The following is a 24,569-nucleotide window of genomic DNA, read 5'->3' as shown; positions in this document are numbered from 1 at the left end:
ATTGCTAATGAAAATGCATTTTTTTGTCTTGCTTTATGGGGAAAGGAAGTGAGAGAATTTGTCAAAGATTTTAATGATATAAATAATTATTGCACTATTTTTAACATGAACTGTTTTTATATTCTAGTAGAGTGAGCAAATAGCTTAAACACAAGCTAGAAAACAGTAAAAACATTTCAGAGAATGGAATGTAGATCTCTCATTCCGTAATTGCATATTTCATCATACAAGCTGTCTCTCCTGCTTTTGAAAGCTTTGTAACAAACTGTGCAAGAAAACAGTACTTGGATACAAACGATTTAAGTAGCCTTTGGCTGTCTTGATAATGATTCAGATATATTTATAGAGTAGTTTCAACTTATACCCAAACATTAATACAAATTTTTTAAAATTATGTTGGACCCTTAAAAGGCCATTAAAAATAGCTTTTTATTTAACATCTTATACTCCTCACTAGTATTTTAACTAGCAAGAAGTTTGATATACTGAACTTGTAGGCATCGTACCGTAATTCTGCCAAGCTCGGGCAGATCAGCATCATGCATGAGCTCCAAAGTGGAGTACCCGAGAGGTTGTCTGGCTGCCAAACTTTATGATTCAAGTGCCAAACTATTTAAGGTTTACTTATTAACCTCTTGGACTATACCCAGAAGCCCGTAACGGCATTTTGAACTAGCCAGAGTTGGTAAAATCCAAGTAGAGTACACTACATCTAGCTTGAAAGTGCTGAAGGCAGGGAACAGTGTTAAAGTCCTCTCCAAGAGGATGGACTGCATTCTTGGCCAGCATTACTCAGGAAGAGGCCAATTATGGGATCGTACACCTTCCAGAACCGAATACTTTTTAGTAGTAGCTGGCTTTCAACACTCACTCTGGTTGTCTAAAACTTGCACTATTGTGTAAAGCTTTGCATATAGTTAACTTAAGCCAGGTGGCTTTCAGCTGGGTTATTAACTGTGGCCTGCGTTAGCTGTAAGGAAGCAGGCAGATTGAGTGTGAAGAAAACTACCCATGGGTGTTGAAAGAACACTCCCAAAGACTTTCTAATGCATCTTGCATCTCTGTGTCACATGAATGCCAATAGTCATCACATAAACTAAGTGGATGCACTTTCAATCTAGTTGGAGAAATCTCTTCTGCAGAGAGTTGCTACTTTTATGCACATTTACTTTCCTCAGAAAGGGACATTTCTACAATTTGAGGTATCTTGGAAATGCACAAATGTATAATTATCATACCTCAAATACAGCAGATGACAAAATTTAGTGGAGGATCACCAAAAAAGGTGAAGAGCAAATTCCCATGCCCATCTTCACTAGGAGCTCCCAGAATTTCTTCAGAGGGCTAGTCCAGTGCGATACAGTCTGTTCATGTGTGTAAGTTCGTGCATACAGACAGCCTTAGGACTGCTGAGAGTGCTCAGTAATATGATTAGTCTTTTTGTTACAAAGAAAAAAAACCCTGCTGTGATCTCTGTATTGTGCATGGTATGAAAACTAGGCTTTAAGAACTAGGGAACACTAGAAAATTCAAGTAATGCTGAAGCTAGAAATTTATTTCTTCCTGAGCAGCTTTCCCATAAAAAGTGAAGTCTGAAGACCATAAATATAATCAATTTTATTAAATAATAAAAGTACATCAAATATTTGTATTTGATCCAATTAAAAAGTTCCAATAAAACAGAAAGCTAATCACAGTTCTGTCATTTGCTGCTAAATCAGAGGTGGGTATTGTTTACTCTGCCACTGTGACAAACAGTAATAACCTGAATCTGATACAACTGTGCTGTAACTCTGTTGGAAAATAAGCTTTAAAAGTTCTGTTCGTTAGAAAACTGGAAACCTGTAAATAGATTTAACATACTTCTCAATTTATTTTCAGTGGTACATGTTGTGGCTTTAATTTTTAGAATTGCTTCCATTTTGTTCTCACCCATATTGCTATCTGGAACTCTCAATCTTATTATGACCTAGTCTTCCCCACCTATGAAGTAACATGTGTGGCTTAATTTTCTCTAGTAGACCTATTTTTCACTAGACTGATCCTTTGGTTTTGGTAGGCAGGAAAGAGCAAAATCAACAAAGACTTGGTTGGTTTTCTCTCTCTTTCCACCAAAAGAGACATTTTTGAAACTACGGTGAAATGGAACTTGAAGTTCCACTTTGCATTTCTGATCAGCCTTTGAGCTGCCTTGATGTTATGTAAGGAAATTAATAGCAGATTCAATGAATTTGCATGAAGTTGCCAAGATGAATGTTACTTGGCACCAGATTTTAGGAGCTTGTCCTGTGACTTCTAGAGAATTAAGTAACTTTTTAGTCAGCTCTTTGAGGAGAATCTGGTTGAATCTAGAACACCACTTGCATTTCCAAAGGTGATGTACAAAGCGGCAGTTTTCTGAACTTTGATTTCATTTATCCCTTTTTCCTAAGCAAAATAAACAACCTTCCCAAAACTGGACCTACTTTAAGGGAGTACTTTCTTAGTGGTTTAGAGTTCATTGGTAGTGACTTACGAAATTGTAAATGTGACATTGCTAAATGTATTGTACATTGAAGAAGCGTATAATAATTTTAATGTGGTATTTGAAGGTAAAATTGATCTGCCCTTTGTGCATTTCCTTAGTTTTTAATTTTTCATTTTATAGCAATTCTAGATAACAAGAAATCATTACATTGAAGAGAACTAGAGCTATGGATGCATTCTTTTTAAATAAAATTTTAGTGTGGAAAATATGCTCAATTATATTTTATTGGCACATAAATCAGCAATTGTACCACCAAAGTGTGCATGCTTATTATTGCACATTAACACAAAAATCCTTATATACTGTCATCTTTTTTCCTCAAATTTGCTGGGAAAACCTTTTGGTTATAATTTCATTATATTAGTGTTACCAAGAACTATACTTTTTTTAACTTAAAAAAATAATTTTCAGACTCCACTATGTGATGGGGATCAACTAAAGGCTGTCCCATTAAGCTCATCCATTTTCACTGTACATGCGTTCAGCGGTATTTACAAATTGCACACAGAGTACATTTGACAGAGGGAGCGTCATCCTTCTAGTGCAGTTTACGATGGCGATACCTGCCTGCTTTCTCTTTCGCTGCATTGGCACAGGCATTGTGCTTATTTTGTTGTAAGTGGTTCCAGTATTTGATCAGTTCACTAGGTTGGAACTGATGGGAGGTAATTAGGTGGCTATATTTACAGCTGGAGTAAGAAACTCGCCAGTGATTGAAGACAAACTCATTGGGTGGAGGCATAGGGTCAATTCGCAGCTTGGCGAGACAGATCCCCACGTATACATCCTCTAAATGTAAACGTCTGATGCTTAAGGAGACTTTAAAGATTTTTTCTGCTAAATCTCCAGAAAAAACGTAACCAGTTCCAGAGCAGAATACAGGATAACGTTCACTTGGATACAAATCAGGTGGCATATACCACTTACTATCCTTGTTCCTATTAGGTGCATAACCTCTCATTAAATAACCTGTGAAATACTTGTGCCTCGGAGGAAGTTCTGGTTTCAGAAGCTTGTGTATTAAATATTCAGTATTGACAAACATATCACTGTCAGTTTTCATAACGTATGGAACACGTGGACAGTAAGATGCAACCCAGTTCATTCCCATCAGAGTTTTAATGGTTAAATTATAGTAGGTGTCTAAGTATTCTTGTTGAATGATGTCGTGGTACTGTCTGCTTTCCTCTAGTATGGTACGCTGGAGGTATCCGTTTATCTTGATGCTTAACCCCAGCAAAAAAATACGAGCAATTTGGATGCCAGGTGTCAGGCTTTCATTACCCCAGGTTTGTCGAATAGCTTGTCTAGCTTCCACCTGGCCTGGCTCTGCAGCTATGAGCAATATTAGAAAAGGGGTCTTCTCTTGGCATTTCTCAGGCTCGTTGATGATGTACTTGAAATGATACGAAGTTGGATGCCCGGTACCTTTTTCGTTGTAAATACTTCCATTGGCACTGAGTGTATTTTCCAAACCAGTTACTCCTTGCAGCGACAGATCCGTGTTGTTGGAGTTGGTGACTGTTTGAGGCCTGAGTGTCTGAGGTATGGTGTCTTTCCACACATTCCTTAGAGAGCTGTGGTTTGTCTCACTTCTTGTAGATCTAAATCCTCGTATAGTGTAAGCCATGGGATTTTCTTTGAATCCAGCCCTGCCTGGCAGCCAGTCGTGATGATTAAAGAACAGAAACATAGCAAAAAGAAATACGAGAGAGATCAGGCCAATAAGATGGGTGCGAAACAGAGACCTTTTGGTATTCCAGGTCATCTTTGCAAAGCAGCAGTGTCGTCTTCGCCACTGAAGCATGTTGTAAGAATCCAGTGATGGGATATGAGACAATGGCCAAGCAAAATGCTTTTCTGATTGTTTTTGAATCCACTGCTATTCTTTGGTATTCATTTTCTTTTGTTCATGTCGAGTAATTGTCTTCAAATGGCTCACCCTGCAAAGATTTTAAAAAAGAAAATCAGAAATCCTTAACTTTACATGCTCATAATATAAAAGTTTATAATGAGAAAGTAAATGTTTTTGAAAAAAAAACAGCCCATGCTAATATAAACAAGGTTTGATTTTTATGCTAAAAGCCAACCTTGTTTTATGATTAAAGTTGACTTGATTTGTTAGCTTTTAAAAATGCTTTTTTCATGGTAAAAGTTTTAACAAACATCCTGGGTACCAAAGATAAAAAGAAAAAAAAAAAATCGATCATGTTAGCAGAAAAAGTGTGAGGTAGACCTAAATAGCTTCATATATACTGACTGTGAAATCCTTCTGCAGTGTTTGAGAAGGACTGAATGAAAAGGCCTTGATACCAGATGGAAGGTTTATTGGCATTAATTAAAATTGATTTGACATGCAGAGGCTAGTACAGCTCACAGTTTAAAAACCTTTTTTGTAAAATGGTCATGTATTGGTGGTGGGACAGACGGCGCAAGGTTGATTATGGCAGAGTTGTGTTAGTCACAGTACACCGCTTGGCGTGTTTCCACCGGCCCCGACTATGTTCAGAAAGTCAATGAGAAGATGCACCTGTCAAAATTAATTTTCAGGGTCCAGTAACCTCACTGCACAGCCCTCAGATGGTAACGCAGGATAACATTTTCGGTCACCTTTCAGCCACCTTTAACCCTCTACTCCACAATAAAGGAAAATACTGAATGCAACACTTGGCTGTTGTGCCAGGCTCATATGCAGTTGATGTAAAATTAAGCTGTTGATTTTTGGTAGGCAGAGATCTCAGGTAAATGTTCATATTAACTGGAAGTAAAATTGCACAGCACTAAGTTTCTGGCAGACTATCTGATGAACACGATTTTTGGGTTTTTTCCTCTGTAAATTTATATGTAACTACTATACTTCTGGTATCATACAGAAATTTCAAGTATTGTTACCAGCAGCTGTAACTGTAGGGAAAAGTGCCAAAGCAGTCTGTGCTTCATTTTCTCTTAAAATTTTTTCATATTCAAGAGCAGAGTCAATATGGCAGCTTCATGATGCTGCATATTAAAAGCTGATCACATCATCTTGTAAATGAACCTTTCACTGCACAGTAGCAATTCGTTTGTGATTTTCAATTTGCTCTAATTTATTTCTGGGCCCTAGGGTTTTGTATAGGAAAAAGGATGACAGTTGAACAAGAGTCCATAGAAGATGCCATTTCTAATATAAATGTGTAATATTTTAAATGCTTTGCTATCTTCCAAAACCAGTATTTGGATTAGTTTTTAAATGAAGAAATTAAGTGACATGTTATATGGGAAATTACAGGATTCTACATGCTAAGGAAGTAATTTAAGATGAGATGGCAGTTGAATAATATATCATTAAATTGTATATGTGTGACAACATTCAATCTGCCTGGTTCATGTAAGGGAAAACTTGTCTTTCAAAAGGGTAGGGAGAGACGTATAACTGAGCTTTACTTTAATTACTGTATGTCAGTTTATACATAAGCAAAATAACATGTATGCAGAAGAATCCTCATTCACAGTATTTGGAAGCAAGGGGGAAGCAGTATTGCAGAGTCGGGATTGTCTCTCTTGCTGACCTCCACTAGGAGGAGCAAGTGAGTGGGGATTGTAACTGTGGTTTCTGACGATGTAAACGTGTCTAAGAAGGCGACCCTGCTCCTTAATTCTCTTTCTGAAATAGCAGAATATTTGCCTAGTGATCTGTTAAGCTCTTCCCTGTCGTTGTGCTGTTACACAGCGTTCATGAGTTTTGTTCTCAAGTGCAATGAAAGTATTTCCGATTTTTTACTTTTAACTGCTTTGGACTCATGCCACTTACCAGAGACTGAGCTATTTTCCTAAAAATTATTTTCCAGTCTACAGCTGTTAAACATGTGTGTCTAAAGTATGCAGCTTGAGAATTAACGTATTATCCATACTACTATATCCATACTACTCTTTTTATGCTGCTTTAACTCGGCCATTATCCTTACGTAAAAGAAAATAAGCCCCAAATGTAGAAGACTTATGCTTATCTGACCACTTGCACCTGCTTTTGCATGCTTAGAAAACAAAAGCCTGCCCTCAAAACTAAAAACTTTTAGTTTCTCTGCAGTGTGCAGTGAGTTTTAAACAAACACTCAGCTATTTGGGAAGAACATCTCTCCATAAGCAACCATAAATGTCACTTCAAAGGGTACCTGAGATCTCAGGGAAATTAATTGTTTGATACCAGTTTGGAGGGCAACAGTGGGACTATTTGATTAATTATTGTTCCATTGCATGCCTGTGCCATTTAGGAAGAAAGGTCAAAACCACAATTCCACGAATGTGGAGTAGCAGCTAGAATTTGGATTAATTTTGTAGCGCCGAATTGTTCCACTTCTAAAACTGCAGTCATTACATACAAATACTTCAGCAAGTCTGCACAGCACGACTAATCTGTGTTTAATTTTTAATTGAGGTAGTGTTTGTTGTGCACCTACTTTCATACGGCAAAAGTGAGAATCTCAAGTTACGTACGTATTTGTGTAAACTGAAAACTGTTTCCAGGTGCTGTCTTTCCACGATGCACTGATAAAGTGTCCCAGAAAAGGCAGTTGTAATGGTTGAAACCTTTTTTTTTTTTCTTTTTTAGGCTGCATGCTCACATTGTGCACATTAACATAAGTTTTACAGTGAGGGACAGAACTAGAGTAATAAGAAATGTAAAGAGAGTAATTTCTCACTTACATATTTCCATAGAAAATCTTCAATCTTTGTTTGCCCTTTAAAAAGGCATTGTATGGATAGGGGAAGGATGCACATCTGTTTCTCAGCTTCATAAAACTATTGACTGAAAAAAACAAATAACTTTATGTTTCATTTTCTTTGCAATTCAGGTGTAAAACATTTCGAAATATACAGTGGGTATTAAGCATTTGAAATACAGCAATAGCAATTGCTCCTTCAAAAATACTACGTGCTAGGATGCATTGTTTAAAACGAATGTAAGTAGCTATCAATATATATTAAAACCACCATCAAATAGTATCATAAAAATATTATTTTTCTCTCACTCTTAATTAGGGTTAGAGCGTTACTGCTTTTGCCCAAATATTTAAAATTTCATTTCACAGAAGGCTTATGAACAGGCACCAATCATTGGCAGTAGGTAAAAAAAAAACCCCTAAGGATAGCAAAAGGTCTCTATACAATCACCTTGTCCTCTGGAAGTGTGTTGTTGCATGTAGCTCTGCATTTTGAAGATATGACTTATACTACTACTTCATTCTACTTCATTTTCGGCACTTGACTGTGCAGTCACTGATGCATTATCAAATGCCAAATATATAAACTGTGAATGCCTCTTGAATTTTTATTTGTGATCTGTGCTCTGCTGGTGTTTCGGTTCCTTGTACATTCAGTTCTGCTCTATAATTACAGCTTTGCAGATTGAAGCATTCGACTTCCTATTCACACGTCCTGGATTTTTGTATTTTGATTAGCTGTGTGGGCAAACTCTTTAATTAGAGGGAAGAGTTCAAAAGGCAGCCTGAGTCGGTATTCTGATAAACAGCAGCAGCATTTGCATATTAGGCCTCACACAATGTGCCTGAGTTCACTTGCAAACTGCATTAATCTTTTGCATGAAACAGTACTCAGGATGAGGTTTGATGTGCAGGTTTTTAGATGTCAGACACGAAAGTCGCAGCACTAGCTAGGCATGTTTCTCCAGGAGTATTGCCTGAGGGTAGAATTTTTTGTTTTAAAAGTTCTGGAAAGTGACTTAACCTTCTAAATGTCTTAAAAGTGATCTGAAACCAGTGACTGGTGTCTGCTGCATCCTTAGGTATGTGAACTCTTTCCAGCTGCAGTTGTTTTATTGCATGTTAGCATTGCCTTGGGCTAAGAAAGCACATTTATATTGACATTTAATGATTTATTATAGCTTATTGGTAGATTCTGCAGATAAGCACTTTCTTTCTGTGGTATATTAAAATTGCTATAGATTTAGGGCTTAAATTTGTATTGCAAATACTCATCTTGTTTATTTGCCACTAGTGAAGTAGTATTTAAATTTCAACAATAAATAGAAATGAGTGGCAATTATATGGAATGTCATTTTACAATCAAAGCTAAACAATCAGTGTTTTGATATTAAACAGAAATTGTAACGATGGCAGGAGTTAAGTTATGTGCTCACCATTTTGAGAGTATAGTGTTTGAAGGTTTCCTTTTGGGATGTCAGGGGAGCCTGATGTTACTTGTAAAATGTGGTGCCTGATTGCACTGCTGACGGTTTAAATCATGTCCAATCTTTTGCACGCTCCCAGTTTATGCTTGGCTGATACTAGCCTGATGACATTTTGCTTGTGTTTCGGGGGCGGGGGGGAAGCAAGTGTAAAAAGGTCTGAAGGTACTTTTAAGATAATGTAATTTGACTGCATGGTCTGTTTTGATGGTTCGGTGCTCTCAGTGTGTCACATCATGGCCATTTTATCAGTGCTTTAAGATTACTTCAGATAAGGATTAATTCTGACCTAGTTTGAGAGGATTTCTAACTGTTTTTTCTATATTGGAGGGGTTTGAGTTTTTAATTTCTCAGTTGAAAGCAATCATTACAGTAGCAACATTATCCCTTTAATCCCTCCTCTCTAGCCACACCAACCTTGTGCAGACTGAAAGCAATGCATTTAGTAAGTGTAAGGTAGTGACATTGTGCTGTGGGAGAGGAAAACCTGCTGGAATTCTTTCTCCCTGTTCAGAGACATGTTATCTCAGGGCTCTGCAAATTAGGAACGACCATTATCTGTAATGGCTGAAAAGGTAACAGACAATCAAATGAATATCACACACAAGGATTTGACATACCTTCCTTGGTCAGGCCATTTATGGTGCGAGGATTATACCCACAGAAAATAGTTTTGGCACGCCATCACTTCAGCAAAAAAGATGCTATCGAATGTGCGCACATCCCCCAACAGTCTGCTTCCTGCGATTGCTTTTCGCAGTATCCAATCTGTCCATCTGTCTGCTCGTTGCTGTGTTACCTTCTTTGCTCATAAGTGTTGTCCTTGTCTTGGGGCTTTTTGTTCATCCTTCAAACAAAAGGACAGTAGTTCTCGTTTCTGTTCTGATCAGGGCTGTTTGGCGTTCACAGCCGACGTATTGGAGCTTTTACATCTAGTGTTTCCCTTGTCGGACAATGCAGTGCTGTGTTCTCTTCTCCTCAGTATCCATATTTCTAACGGTAATGTTAGCAGGGAGTGCTAGCGCGTAGTGGTTCAGTTGCCTTCAGTAATAGGATTTCCCTCTATTCCTTCCTTCATTGTTGCTAGGCAGTAATAGAAATGGTTTTGAGCTGTTTTAACCGAGGATTCTGGTCTATACAATCCATTCCGTAGTTCTTCAGCTGCTGCACAGGCAGGCAGCAGTTTAAATGTGGGCTTTGACAGATGCTGTCTTCTGACAGAGCAGAATTTAACGTCATTGCTTGGCTGAATCCCACGTGATTGTTTGCATTCATTTTGACTAAATCCAAAGGCAGCCAGAAAGCTTTACAGGCTCTTGCTCCTATTTGATAAATGATACATACTCAGTTCAAGCACAATGATAGGTGAACAGTATAAAAATTGTATGATTATTAAATGAATGATTGGGGGTTTTTTCAAATTGTTTTCACTTTTCCTTGACACTGTAACTTATGATTCTCTAGGGGATTTTTAATGCTAGACGCTCTGTTCCCGTATTCCAAAAGCTGTTCTGCAGTGCAAAGGAATTATAAGCATTTAAATACCAAAGCTTATTTAACCCATTTGGCTCTCTTTGAGTATAAATCTTTTGTGCCTTCATGCCAAGGAAAAAATATATTTCTTTGCTCATACTTCCTTTACACATGCTTACTCTATAAAAGCAGCTTTTTGTAATCTTAGGTGAGTCAATTAAGCTGGACGACACTAATGTATAAGCGCATGCTGTTAAGCTGCCTTTCTGCTGTTAATGGCTTTCTTCCTTGGTAAAGGTCAAAGTCTGGTATTGCAGAATCGGGGGCACTTGATTTCAAATATTGATGGATCTAAAATGTCTTTTGTCAGTTACAGACATACCTATATTATAGAATTTGTCTTTCTGGTCCTAATGAAACTTGTGTTCCTTTCATTTCTGTCCTTTCGATGACTGACCCTTCTATGCTGAAGCATCTTATTATATTTACTATGTTCTAAATAAAATATCACAATAGATATCTCAGAAAATAGAAAGCTACCAGCATACTTACCCAAGTATTTATTAGTCACTGTGTTTGTCCACTCTATTTTGAAAAGTTAAATGACTAGCTCTTTAGACTGGGGTTAGGGGGGTGGTGGTGGTGGTGGTGTTCTTTTTCTTTTCTTCTTCTTTTTTTTTTTTTCTCCCAAAGGATAAAGAAAATATAATTGCTCTATCATATGGTATCTCTGATTAGTAGGATTGGGGGTAGGTACGTTCTTTACTGGCAAATAAGGCTTCCCCAGGCAGTCAGTGTGTTTTACTATTCTAGATGCATATTCTGGTAATTTACTAGAAACATAATCAGATTTATATCCTCCTAACAAAATCACTTATGTACACTAACTTTCTCTATTAATTTAGTCTGGTTTTTAATGTATGCATTTCCTATCCTAATGACAATTTCCACAAATCCTATGATCCTGTTTGAGGACACTGTAGGAGCATGAGCATATTCCCTAAATATTAGTTACAAGTCTTTACTGATATGCAGGTTATATTTATATCTCCTTCACTCTAAAAAAATTTGTATTTAAAAAATGGAGGGGGGTCAGCAGGGCGGTGGAGCAAGAGAGGAGAGACATGTGTCCAGCACCACTTACTGTTCTGGGATGTTTATGAATAATGGAGAATCAGTGCTTTGAAAGGTTGCATGTGTGCTCAGTCTACTGAATTTTCCACTTAAGCACACAAAGCTTTCTTATCCTTACCCTATATAATATACAGGACTTTATATAATCTGTTGCTGTATATGTACAAATATGTGACAGAGTTTAGCTAGGAATATTGTCTATTTGCTGCATTCTGAGCTACGAGTAGGAAATCAAGTGAGATATTCATGTAGTTAATTTAACTGTGTTGATTTACATAGAAACAAGTAATGTTTTTTCGAATACCAGCATGTAAATCTGCCCCTGATGTTTGAATTTTCAGGTAAAACACATAACATTGTATTCAGGAAGCAAGTCTAAATTTCAACAGCGTGGTTAGTAAAATCCATAGTGTTTCCACTTTATTTACTACTGCTTCACTGTACCTGAAATGTGTTTCTGAAGGTTTGTGAGTTATATGTAGTATGTTTACATATTGGGGTGGGCAGAGCTGTTTTTATTTTTCTGTGAATGCTCATTAGTAAATATTAAAGGTACAAAAATCCCAAGGGCCGTTTTTTCTAAATAGAATCTGTTTTAAAGTAAATTTAGAAGGGAACAGATGTCAGCTTTGGCTTTCAATTATATGACCATATCACTTTAGCATAGCTTGTAAAGTTCAGGCAGAGCTGTTGCGTGTTGGTATGTGTAAAACTTGTCATCTTGCCATGTGAACAAACTGAATACTGAATTCTTAAATCTTAATGAACAATTTCTTTTGTTCACTCATTCTTTGCTTTTAAAGGATGAGCAGGTCTTTGCTCATCTCACAGAAAAGTAAGGAAAAGCTTTGATTTTTCTACTACTTTCTATCTGGGTGTGACTGATGTAGCTTTAGAGAGTCAAAGTTTCAGGAAGAAATTCCTCTTCTTTTATAGCACTTTCTTCTTTACTACTTTTATATGATACTCTATGTTTATAGGTATTTCAGGAGGGCAGAGCTTGCTTTGTACTGGAAATATGACCTGAAGGTTTGAGTAATCTTGCTGGGCTGGAGGTTGGAATAAGCTTTGTTTCGGCTAAATCTCACCGTGAAGGGTCAGTGGACTGCTTGGTCTTGATCCAAGGAGTAGTATGTTCTGTAATGTTACTATGGTTACATCTTAAATTAGAAGCTGCAATGTTAGTGTTTGAAATGCTGCCATCTATTAAGACTAAGAAGGAGTTACTCTGATGTGAAGATGTACAGCGTGTGTGTAAGGAACACTATAGAGTTACCATGGCCAGTGAAAGCTTGACTGTTCAGTGAGTTCTGCAAAGCTAGAAGCAGATGTGAGGAGTCAGAAAAGATGTCTACTTAGAATAACCTGTGCATGTGACAACGGTGAACTATGCAAAATGTACTTACGCAAAACAAAGGTGTGTAGGTTTGGAATATTTTCTTGAAAAAGCTTAAAAAACTTCCTACATGTCATTTTTAGAGAGTATCAGCAGAATCTTGTCTAACTGGTTTTAAAATAAATAGAACCCTGAGGTTGAGCCATTAAATAAAGTTCTGTCTTGACAACATTAATAGGAGCTTCTCAAATCAGCTTAAGGGTGGTCGCAATAGTCAGGTGTGTACTGCTTGGTAATTTTCTGCCTGGTGGCCATAAGTCCCACGAAAGTTAAACTAAATATGTACATCATAGCTGACATGTCAACTGAATATTCCCATATGGATCATGCTTTCTGGATACTCCATGAATACTTTGCAAAGTTTATTCCATTTAATCATAGTAAAATGTAGTATTATTTCAGCTGTAATGTGTTGAAAACCTTTCAAGTGACAGTTCAAAATGATTAATGGCAACATTTTCAAGGTTGGTTATTTTTGCTTTTAAACTTTATTTTTTCCTTCTGGAAGTGTGTTAATACAGAATGTCATAAATGCTTAGTTTTAATTTTCTGTGTTATGAATTATTATGTATATGGCCAGTGGCCATTCTTCTCTTTGCTTCAGAAAGATACTTCTCCAATAAGTAATTTAGAGTGGACAGGACAGGGTTGTAGAATATTTGTAATTTGCTTGGACTTTGTGATTCCCAACTTGTTTCTTAACTATCACAAGCATGTTTGTAACCGAATGAAAAATAGCAATCTAGAAATGACCACAAGTGTCAGTATTGTCTGCCTTATTTTCCATAGCAGATTTTCACTATTGCTTAGTTGTGAAACCCAGCTTACTCTTGCTGCTTTTTTTTAAAAAAGGTCAAGATTTTGCACTCTATTCTAATCACACCGAAGCCATAAACAGTGATTTCATTAATCTTTGAATGTCTTAAATTTAAAACATAAATGCAGCAATATAGATCAATCTGAAATGGTGATAGAACTAGAAAAGGTTTCCAGTTATTCTGAAACATGCATATTTTTGTTTACTAATGAGTAGTTGATAATTGCTATATCATTCAATAAGGAATATAAGCACATCCCCTAACTTTGGGAAGTTGTGAGGGAGAGCAAAAAGACCAAGTGATCTTTTCAAGTCAGGAGGGTGTTTTTTATTCTGTCTGCCTTCGGAAATGTTTCAAGGGGATGCTTCATAATTCTAAAGCTTGTATTTTTTTATTAAGTAAACTGACATTCTAGGTATCCAACTGGCATTCTATCCTTTCTCCTATCGCAGCTTCCTGTAAGGAACACAGGTTTGGAGTGCTTCAAAATTCATTTGAAAAGCCAAAATACCAAATGGTTTCAGTCTACTTTATTTCTGTTCTGGTTTTGTGTGTTATACAAATTTTGTGTATTGGACTACTGTCCAGACACGTTTCTTTCCTCAATAATGTGTTGTTTGCTTTATCACATCTTCTTTCTTTTTTGTATTCCGATTTTTCATGTCTTCCCCCAGGCTTTGCATCCAATTATTGCTGATCTCAAGTGCTAAATGCAGGCTTTTTTTTCCAGGGGATGGACAACATAATTTCATTTGTATTGTGCAGTATTTTTGGTTGCATGGTTCTCCCCTGATGAACTGACAATCCAGTGCCAGCAGTAATATTTTCTGCCTGTCACAAGTGTTCCTTTTGCATTCTGAGAAGAGAGGGGACTTTATGAAGCTTTGATTCAGCACAGCAGGGGAGAGAAGGCCAACCAGCAGAAGTACCAAACATTTGCAGGCAGTTTAAAGAACAACTGTGGAAAATAGAAACTGTAGAAAACTTCTTTTTTTTTTCCCTTTACCTTATGACTTACCCCTAACACCCACCCTCACACTCCCAGCGTGAGAATTTGAAATGAAACTTAAATTCTTACAGAAAGTGAGACTTTGGGGAAGAACTGATACTGCATATCAACTCTCTTTAAAGCAGGAAGATGGCATCATATGGGAGTTAATAGGCCACCAGCTCTTCTGCCTAAGGAGAAAAATGCATTGTTCCAGCTGTTACCACCTGTCCAGCCCCTTCTCTCTGCCTGATTCCTTCCTGCAACAGCCACAGAAAGACTTTTTCCCTTAGGCTATCTTCAGGCTCTTGAGGCATCCAGCACTTCTCCCAATGATTTGAAGAGCCTTGGCCCATCAGGTTCATCACCAGGATGCAGACCTCCTGCCTAGCACTTTTTCTTGGACTGCTGGATGAGCTACGTAGATTTTTTTGTGAGACTGATTAAGAGATTAGCAGCTCCAACTGTTCATCTGCTTGCTAAATTTTTTCCCTTTGTATATGAGTTTGTACGTGAATATGGGGGCGTTTTGTCAGCCTCAAAAAATCCTGGTTTTGAAGTTGAAATTGGTGATGCAGATGTTCAATTAATGTTAAATAATGTGAAATTGAAGAGCTGGACTTTCAGAGCTGTCAGAACTTCTTGTGTCTTGGGGTTGAGACCTGTATTGACTCTTTCCATTGTCACATTTCCTCAGTAGCTTTAGTACCTTAATTCCCATAGCTCCATCCTGTAGATATTCTCATTTACAGCTAATTCTGTGGGACACGCAGGGCTTACAGCAGAAATAACAAAGCTTTAGCAAGTGTCTTAAATGCCTGAAGCCTTTTCTTCAAGCACAGATGCTTAAACTAGGAAAAACAACAAAATCTGTGGAAAAATCCTTTCTCCAGTAATCCAAAAGGTTCTACCCCTGTAATAAATTCAAGCAATATTTGTTCATATCCAACAGAAAACCTGGATCATAAAATGGAGAATAAGTCCCCTTTTAAGAGCAGTTCCCTGCCGCCCCTTCTTTAGCATGTTGGGGGAACTAAAATTATTCCAAGCATCTTGCACACCACCTAGTTTGATAGAACTACTTCAGCTTGGCCAGCCAGTTTCATGTCTCTTTTTTTCCTAATGTTGTTTCAGGTTAATGATTCCCTCAACTGGAAGTAGTTTCCAGTCAGTGTATATTAACAAAAAGCTGATTTTCGTATGTGCTGAGTTTTATCATGTAGTGTGCTTAATATCATTGAACTGATTTCCGGTTATGTCAAAGTTAATTCTGTTTTGTGGCAAAAATCCTTTGGAAGTAAATGTTCATTTGTATATGCTTCTGATGAACAAAGAAATCAAGTTACCATACAAAATGACTTTGTGTACCCCTAGTTGCCAGTCTGTTCTGCAGGTTTTCTCTTTCCACTTCTGAAATTCTCATTAAACTCAAATGATAGCATCCCTTTAGTGACTTCCAAGGAAAAGGAAACTGTGCTGTGGAAATCATGCTTTTTCTCTGTGAATAACTATATTCATAATTCCTTCTGTAATCAGTGTGAGATTCTAGATTAATTTCGTGAGCCTGAGGATTTTTCCACATAAATTACTAATGTAGAGTCAAAGTCACCAGGACTCCTAGTCCTCAAATACACGATTTAAAGGAAATCCTTAGAGCTTGGTTTGTATTATGTTAATTGACAGAGTATATTGGTTCAGAACTAGAGAATTTTTATTCTTCTGTGCTATTCTAAACTACATTTCAAACTTAAATTCCAGGTTTTTTATTTTCTGTAATTTAGTGACTTCTAACAGAAGAAGAAATCAGAGACAGCTCTCTTGCATCTTGTCCATCTCAAGACATAATATTAAGAATCATTAATGCATACTGTAGGGAGGTGTGTGTTTAACAGAAAAAAATACTGGATATATTTAATAATACTGAATTAATAAAATTTGGTCTAAGATCTATAATCTTTGTTAAAGATTATATTTTTCTGTAATAGAGATACATATTCTTGTAACTCTTAATCAGCATCTGCAAAGCTTTCTATCACTGATCCGTTTTACTAAAGTAGAGTAAATTTATAGGGAGCACCTGTCATCTAAAAAAAAAAAAAACCAAAACCAACCAAACAAAAACCCCAACCTCTCAAAAACACACAAAAAACTGTCATCCTCTTAAAAACCCCACACATCTCATGACCTTGGACGATGGGTTGCACATTGCAGATTCTTTTAAGTCTCCTCTCAAGGATTTGCGTAACTAATTATTCAGACTTCTACAAATGCTTTTTCTGTAGTTGTTGGTTAATGCATGTTTGTGCTTCAGTCATGTGCAAGTATTATGGTTTACATTGCAGAAGAAAATAAATAACTTCGTGGAGACCAAACCTGACCTTCTCCCCCCTCCCTTCCACCTTTGGATCTCCATCTTACTGTTTTCCTTGGGGTTACTTATTTTGCCAAATATAAAAAGCCCTGTAATTCTATTAATATCAGTAAGAAGCATAATAGTGCAAAAAAGACAACAGTTGTTTTCTACTTATATTGCATTTCTAAGTAAGCAAGCGAAGCAATAAAATAGAATAAAAATTCCTTCTTAATTTAATGAGGCCTGGATACAATGCAAAAAGGGAATCCTTTTTTTTTTTTTTTTTTTTAGAATCTAGGTCACCTCATATGGAGAAGATTTCTTTGCTGTGAAAAAACTTTTACACCACCAGACCCCCCCCCTCCCCCCCTTTTTTTTTTTAGTTGACTCTACACAGTGCTGTCTGGAACTATGCACCAGTATATATAGTTTTATGCTGGGTTTGACAAGGAGAGGTTTTTCTGTTATGTGTAATTAACTTTCACTTACCTGAGGTGCGCTGGGGGAAGGGAATGGGCAAGGAGGTATGTCAGTAACATGGGAAATACTGGATGCAGCAGGGAAAGTTAGAGCGAGTCTCTTGAATCTCTGTACTTTTCTCACTAGCAGGTTGGTTGGGACCAATGCCAGATTAAAATTGGATCTGTGTATTCACATGATAATGCACACAATCTAATAAGCCTTGTGGAATGTTGACCATTGGGGAACAGATGCATCAGCCTACTCTGAATGGTCTGGTGGAGTCGGTTCAGGTCCCATGTGGCTGGAGCTAATAAGCTCTGATGACTCTGTGTAGAATTGCTTGCTTGTTCTTGAAACAATGCTGCAGCATACATGAGATGCTTGCAAGATTTATAAATAGTAGCTCCGTGCTGTGTGGCGGTGCTGTTTCTGAAGCCCTGCTGGCCTGGGAAGTAAACTAGCTGTGTTTCTACAAAGCTGCCCTGAGCTAGTGAAATCGCTAAATCTAAGGCTCCTCTGTCATCTCGAATGGAAAATGTGCTACCTAGAGTATCTGATCCCAGTTGATTGAGATCTGATGGCAATAATAAGTTGGGGTTTTTTTTAGAACAGCTTTCATACTGGTAGTGCCTTGTCATTGTTTTTATCTAATTTTCAGATGTTTTTCTTCAAACTAGGCACTACTCAGTGACAAAAATGTCTGTTTGCAAAGATAAGAGGTTTTGCTTTTCCTTCAAAATAGGCATATATTCATTTACCCAAGAATATGACAACGTAGAAGCTGAGAAATAAGGAAGAAATATGTATTCTGACATAAGCTCTTGAATAGCTGGTTTTTCGTACATTGTCAAAATGCCTTTTTAGACGAACAGGAATAAATAGAAATATGTGAGGTTTTGTACTTATAACCAGCCTTTTGAGATACACATGAAATTACAATGCTGCCTGTTTTCAAAAGGTGATGCTGCTATTTTGTCTTGGTGTTTCTCTTGTAAAAGTAGAGTACCACCAGAGTAAGACAAGGAAGTTATTGGATGAGTCTCTGTGAAACTGAATCTGTTTGTGACTGGTGAAGCCCTCCTAAGCACGTACAGAAAGTTCCAGGGTGTCATAACAGAGGAATCTTGTTACACTTTGTGGGGGTTTTTTGGGTGGTTGGTTGTTTTTTTTCTCATAGAGATCTTGGCATTGAAAGCTTAACTCTCTTCCAAAACATTGTCTGTTCTTAGTAGCTTACTCATTTTTATTTCCTGCCACCTAAGTGCTCAGTTTTCCGGAGAGGGGGATCTTGCTTTGCAACAGATTGCTATAGAAAAAAAATCTTGTTTATTTTTTTTGTCACTGACAGTAGACTTTGCAAAGGCGAAACAACTATTTGAAGTAACAGGACAGATGTGAGGGCTAAAGGAGAGCTGAAGAGGTCTTGCTGCTTAAGGCAGATTTCCTTCAGATAAACTGTGAAATCCACAGGATCATTATGGATGACTGATATTTGCTAACGTGTGAGTAGCAGAAATAATAGTTGCAGAGAACCTCACCTGTGTCTGTGCTGACTGGCATAGTCTGTCATCTTAGACATTTATTCACAGTGGGAAGTTCTTAAAGATTAATTTGTGTGTGTGTATGTATGTGTGTATACATACGCACGGGGGAGGTGTGTATAGAGAAAAAGTGAGAGACAGCCATTTGAAAACTTTTAAAACCTGTTTTAAAATATGCTTTTGAGTCTGCTCATTTAGTCAGGGAGTTATTTTTTCTGCAGAGATGGATGAAGACTGTATAAAAGTCATAGCATAATAGGAAGATCCTAAAATTTGTAGAGTTTTTGTGTGGCCCTTGTCCCGTCTTCATCTTTGAATAGAATGGCCCCAGACTGTATGAATGAGACCTTGTCAGTCGACTTTCATTTAAGAGGACTGCATTTCTGCACTACCAAAAATACAGCTGTGCCTTAGCCATTTCAAAAAACAGTCATATTATAAACCAGATCTCATAATGCATAGATAGAAGCTTGGAGATAGTCTATCTAGTGTATGGATTGTGTATAAAATGAAGAAATAGAAGTTGAATGCTGTCGTCTTAGTGCTTTGAGAAGGGCTTAATTTAATCTTCTCTACTAAAGAGAGAAGAATAATGGGGAATTTAGATATAATGCCAAAGGAAGCTGAAAATAGAGGCAGAAGGCCAAATGGAGAAATTCCTCTTATGTGATACAGCCAGAATCCTTCCTGTATTTTAACTTAATGCATGATTTATTGCCATTACAGTTAGTTTTTTATATAGGCATATAACATCATCAGCTTTGATATTCTACCATTGGGTGGTATGAATGATATGCTAATTCAGGATACAAATACCAATAGCAGTTTGCACAATCTATTTGGTATATAATATTGTAGCAATAATACACAAATTCTGTTGCATGCATGCTAGTGCAAAAAAATTTGAAGGTAATTCTTTCAACCTAAATATTTATCAAGAAGCACACAAGTAGAAAGCATTGTTGCTGTGATGAAAATATGGTATCTATTCTTCTATTTGTCTTCAACATATGAATCTATGATGGCTCACTAAAATACTTTTGTGTCCCAGATGATTTTGTTATATGATCATTAACATTGTGATACCTTGCTTGATTCACATACGTGATTTCTTTTTGAAGTAAAACAGTCCTATCAAAAGGCAGTATAACTTTTGTCAAAGAGCCAGGCTTTTAGAACACACTTAAATGAAGACAACCGAAAGTTGAACAGTGCATTGTCTATTTGCTCTTTGGGTACAAACCAGAAGGTTTTAATTTGTTGTAGTGTTTGGGGGATTATTAGGTTTTTTTAAATCTTGGGATCTGTTGGATAAGTATAAAGGCTTAATCTAGGAAATACAGAATTTTGGGTTCAGGCAACTTCCTGGCTGTTTCTGCTGACATGTGCGGTAGTGTGATTTAGTGCTGTGTAGTAGTGATCCCTGCAAAGTATTTTAACTTTTTAATTGGTTTACATCTGTACCTAGGGAGGGAAACTTCAGGCCTTTTGGAGTTACCTGGTTGCACTGATTGGAAATTTCTTGGGGGGGATAAAATAAACGTTTTGGTCTAATTTGAGTGCTCCTTCATAATTGTAAATAAAAATTTATTTTAATTAAAACAGAATTCTGGAATGAGAGTTCTACGATGAAAAGTATCTAGGGCAATGGATTTCACTGGGAAAGCTGGAGGGAGAGAGAATTGGAGAAGAGGACCATAAATGGCATAAACAGTAACAAAACCATTGCATTTTTATTCTAGGTGTTTAATAATCATGGTGTGTGTGAAACTGTTACATAATGGAGTCCAGGGAAAAGATCTAGGTAGTCTAGAAGAGAGTTTGTCAGAGCTCCTGTGACTGGTAAAAGTGGGATGCTGCTATTGTAAATTTTGGAAATGCACAGACTTCAGAATATCAAACTGAGAAAGATATGTTAATGACTTTTAGTAGTGGTGGGAGCAGCCATTTGAGGATAGTAAAGAGTGGAAGGTTTTTTCCACGATGTTTTACAGTGTTAAATATATAAAGCATGGGAAGCTAGAGGCTATGTAATTCCTCAAGTTTAATATTAAGATTGAGGTACTGTTAATACACTGCTTATGAACTGAGTAGGTTTGGTTCTTGAAGTTTCTATGTATATTCTTTTGAATCCAAAATTGCCTCTATGCCCTGAGTTAAAATGTGGGAAAATGTTTGCAAGGATCTGTTTATTTTGTTGAACGTAAATATTTTGATCCAATAATAGATGTGTGTTCTTTGAAGTTAAAGCTACTGAAATCTTTTGTTTTACTCTATACAAGTGTATGAAATCACCAGGCAGAAAGAAACATTGCAATCAAATGTCAGCTCCAGTCATAATAGTTTTCAAAATAGTGTTTTTTCATATGACACCATATAGCAAGCCTGTACATGGAAAATGCAAGGTATTCTATGTCTGTTCAAAATAGTTGGTTTCTCTCAGATTTAGTATTTCTAGTGAAATAAAAGTTTATTCACAAGATGACCGATAACTTTGTGTTTGGGGGCAGATTGTTATGTGTCAGATTTCCCAGCTTCTGGTAAAAACTCAGTGTAGATCAGTTCCTCTGAACACATTATCAACCTGTTGACAAAGACTGTTACGTTGCTGCATATGAGGAAAGGAGGCGGGGAACAGAATCTGGGCTGGCAGTAGTGCGAGTATGTCCCGTCCCATCCCCCCAGCTAGAGGTGCTTTTATTGCAAAAAGCTTTGTCTGAAGTTTTTGTTGCTGTTCCCATGCGTTTTAACCTTGAATAATGCTGTGTTCATGTATAGTGCTTGGCAAACATTTCACAGGGGCTCTTCTGATTGCACAAACGGTAAATGTAAGGCTTAAATTAGGCATTTGAGAAAGGGGAAATGAATGAATTTGCATTCTTGCCATGGAGAAGTGATACCTTTTGCTGCCATTATGATCAAGGGTGCTTAGCCACAGTGTTAAAAAGCAGACAAAAAAGTCTGTGCAAGTCCAGAAATCATAAGACTTTCATGCTGGACTAAACTCAGAAATTTTTGTGGTAAATTACTGTTCTGTTTCTAACTTGCTTATCTGCTGTTGTACAGATATATCTCTTGTGTCTCAATATTTTGTCAATATTTTTATCACCAGCACCCAAGATAGTGAATCTGCTCTGTCTCAACGGACAGTTTGTTGATATGAGGGCTTTAATAGATGTTATGCTGGAGGCTTACTACTCGTTGCAAATGACACAGATAACTCATATAAATACACATGGTTTTTCCTTTTTATAGTACCTTTTTTATTTCCTATGTGTACAATTGGTATCACTTAACTTTGCTGTAGCCAATGCAGCAAGTGGGTGTCCAGCAAGACTCTCCTGTGGTTTATTAGTGTACAACTCGCAAAGTAAAGAAATGTAAAAAGAGTTAAGAAAATTTGAGATAGCAAAAATTTCATTACCAATATTACTCAACTGACTGCACAGATCTGTACTTTAGTATTACTAGCAGCCTGTTCCAGTTATAACAGGCCTCAAGATCGTCACCGTTTGTGGTTTAAAAAAGAAACAACCTCCTACTCTTTTGCAGCTGCACTTGCATAATAGATTGGCTGTTATTCATAAAGGAGGAAGCCTTGAGTGTCAAGACAATCTGTAATTGGAACATTTTTCTAGACTTTTCCCTGGCCTGTGACAGTTCAAAATAGCCCTTTCCATGTCGAAGTGGTTATAGTCCATTGTATTCTTATAATCATCACTGTCATCACTCAAGCCCTCTTATCTCATAGCTTCTTTATTACAATTTATTATAGCTGTAGCTAAAGCTTTTGATCCTGAAAAAGCTTATGCTGGTTTTAAACTCAGCAGTTACTTGTCTAGGCAACACAAACAACTAAGAGTTCATCACTCCACTGTTCAGCTTTGCGCATTGGCTCCTCAAGGAATACAGTTTCAGGATTTTCTCCTGATATTTTAAGTCTTCCAAGGTAATTACTTGGAAAATTGGTTTCATCTCTCTGGCTGTGACCACCCATGATAATTATGTTTTCTTGTAACATAATGCAATATATAACTATAGTGCTGGGATTGCTAAAGCTGGTAAGGTACGGAAGAATAATATTAAAACTTTTTTTTCAGTGAATAGAAAGGAGAAGATCACATCAGGATGAAGTACAACTGGGGAAAAAGTGGTGCTGGATAATTTGTTGAACAAGCAATCACGAAAAAACCTAAGGTCTTTAATAGCTTCGTATGTATTAGAATTCTAATATTACAGTATCCCCTGTTCTAGCAACAGGATTAGTATAACCAAGGGGAGTCTGGAAAGAGCCTCATCAGTTTCTGTTGCATTGAGATGTTGAACAGCATCGCATAAAGTTAATCAATTGCTTAGGTCTTGCTTCTGTTTGAGTTCTTTGGAAGAATTTTCATGCAGAAGTTAAGGATCCATCTGTATTCCTTTAGGCACCTGCAGAGCTTTTGAAAACATTCCTCTCACACAAAACATTTCATTAGTCTTTCCAGAAGTTGCAAAGGAACCTTTTTGTGGTCTTTTAAGCCTCTTCCTCTGCAAATTTATTGCTCACTGAATGCAGGTATAAGTGGGATCTTCCTCTTGCTCTGTACTGAGAAATATTTTCTTTAATGTACATATGACTATTCCCTTGACTATCATTTCCAAAGCAGGATCTGAGTAGAAAAATAACGGTGCTTTTCTACGTAACTTTAGAGTTTGCATGTCAGCAGTGCTTTTAGGCAAATGAATTTTGAGCCCCATATTCTGTGATGTTTCTGTTGTAAAACCACTTCATATGAGTGACTAATACTTGCAGTTACAGGTAGTATTGGAACTAGAGATTCATGAATGCATGAAGTTGAAAGTTGGGGACTAAAACATTAGCAAATCATAGTAAATTCACAATTACGCAAATTCCAGTTCTATTGAATTGATGTGGCATGTTCTGATTTTAATATACAGAAAACCAGTAGTGTATAAACCTTTGCACCTGATTTTTGAGAAAGAGGAAACAATCCTTTTGTTCTCAAATTGTGTTTGTCAAAAATCTTACCGATTGCAAAGTAATATGCGTGAGGCCAGCTCAGATAATTAACCCAAAGGGAAAGAATTCTAAGCGAAAATAATGTTTTAGTGATACCTACTTTTTATTTTCATGCATTTCAAGGGAATGAGTCATTTAAATAAACATAGGTAGGTATAGGCAGGCCTTGATTTTTTTAAACAAACAAAACCTCTGGAGTTCTCTTTTCAGGATTAAGGGTTGGTTTTTGATGAAAACAGCTTATCCCCAGGAAAATGGAAGTGCTTACATGTTTAATCTGGCTTTGTCACCAACATTCCTCTTCAACTCAAAATTGCTATTTCAACAGCAACAGTTTGAAATTACTTGACTGATGTAAATTCAAGACGAAGATCTTAATTTTACTGATACTTTGTGCAAGGATAAAGATTGGAGGAGCTCTAGCACACTTTGATGACTGTTCAGGAATGTTTTGAAAGCTTAGCTTTGGGGGTAATGCTTAAGTTTTAAGGCATCTCAGTAATTGTTGCTTTCATTAACCCTTTCCAAAAGCATCTCCAATAATTTTTATTATTACTATTTTAGCATATTTATATTGTTTTGTCCTTAGTTGATCACTAGTCACTAGAGTATTCATTTAGATTCAGTTGTGATTTGTGTTGCTTAGATCAATTTTCTTTGCAGAACCAGA

At 36.9% G+C, this 24,569-nt stretch overlaps 2 protein-coding genes across 2 annotated transcripts in view; one reads left to right on the top strand and one right to left on the bottom strand.

Moving 5' to 3' along the window:
• CDC73 (cell division cycle 73) overlaps positions 1-24,569 on the top strand; it is a 112,643-nt gene that overhangs the window by 59,455 nt on the left and 28,619 nt on the right. The window lies entirely within an intron of this gene.
• Positions 1,687-9,865, bottom strand: LOC140654260 (beta-1,3-galactosyltransferase 2). The gene is made up of 3 exons (XM_072867388.1): positions 9,332-9,865; positions 7,211-7,313; positions 1,687-4,470 (listed from the first exon to the last, which is right to left on the bottom strand). The coding sequence occupies exon 3, from the start codon at positions 4,332-4,334 to the stop codon at positions 3,066-3,068; it is 1,269 nt and encodes a 422-aa protein (XP_072723489.1). The 5' UTR covers positions 4,335-4,470; positions 7,211-7,313; positions 9,332-9,865; the 3' UTR covers positions 1,687-3,065.

The sequence above is a fragment of the Ciconia boyciana genome, chromosome 7, assembly GCF_034638445.1.
Source record: "Ciconia boyciana chromosome 7, ASM3463844v1, whole genome shotgun sequence".
Lineage (NCBI taxonomy): Eukaryota > Metazoa > Chordata > Aves > Ciconiiformes > Ciconiidae > Ciconia > Ciconia boyciana.
Note: the sequence above shows the minus strand (reverse complement) of the source record. Positions and strands in the feature narration are given on the sequence as shown.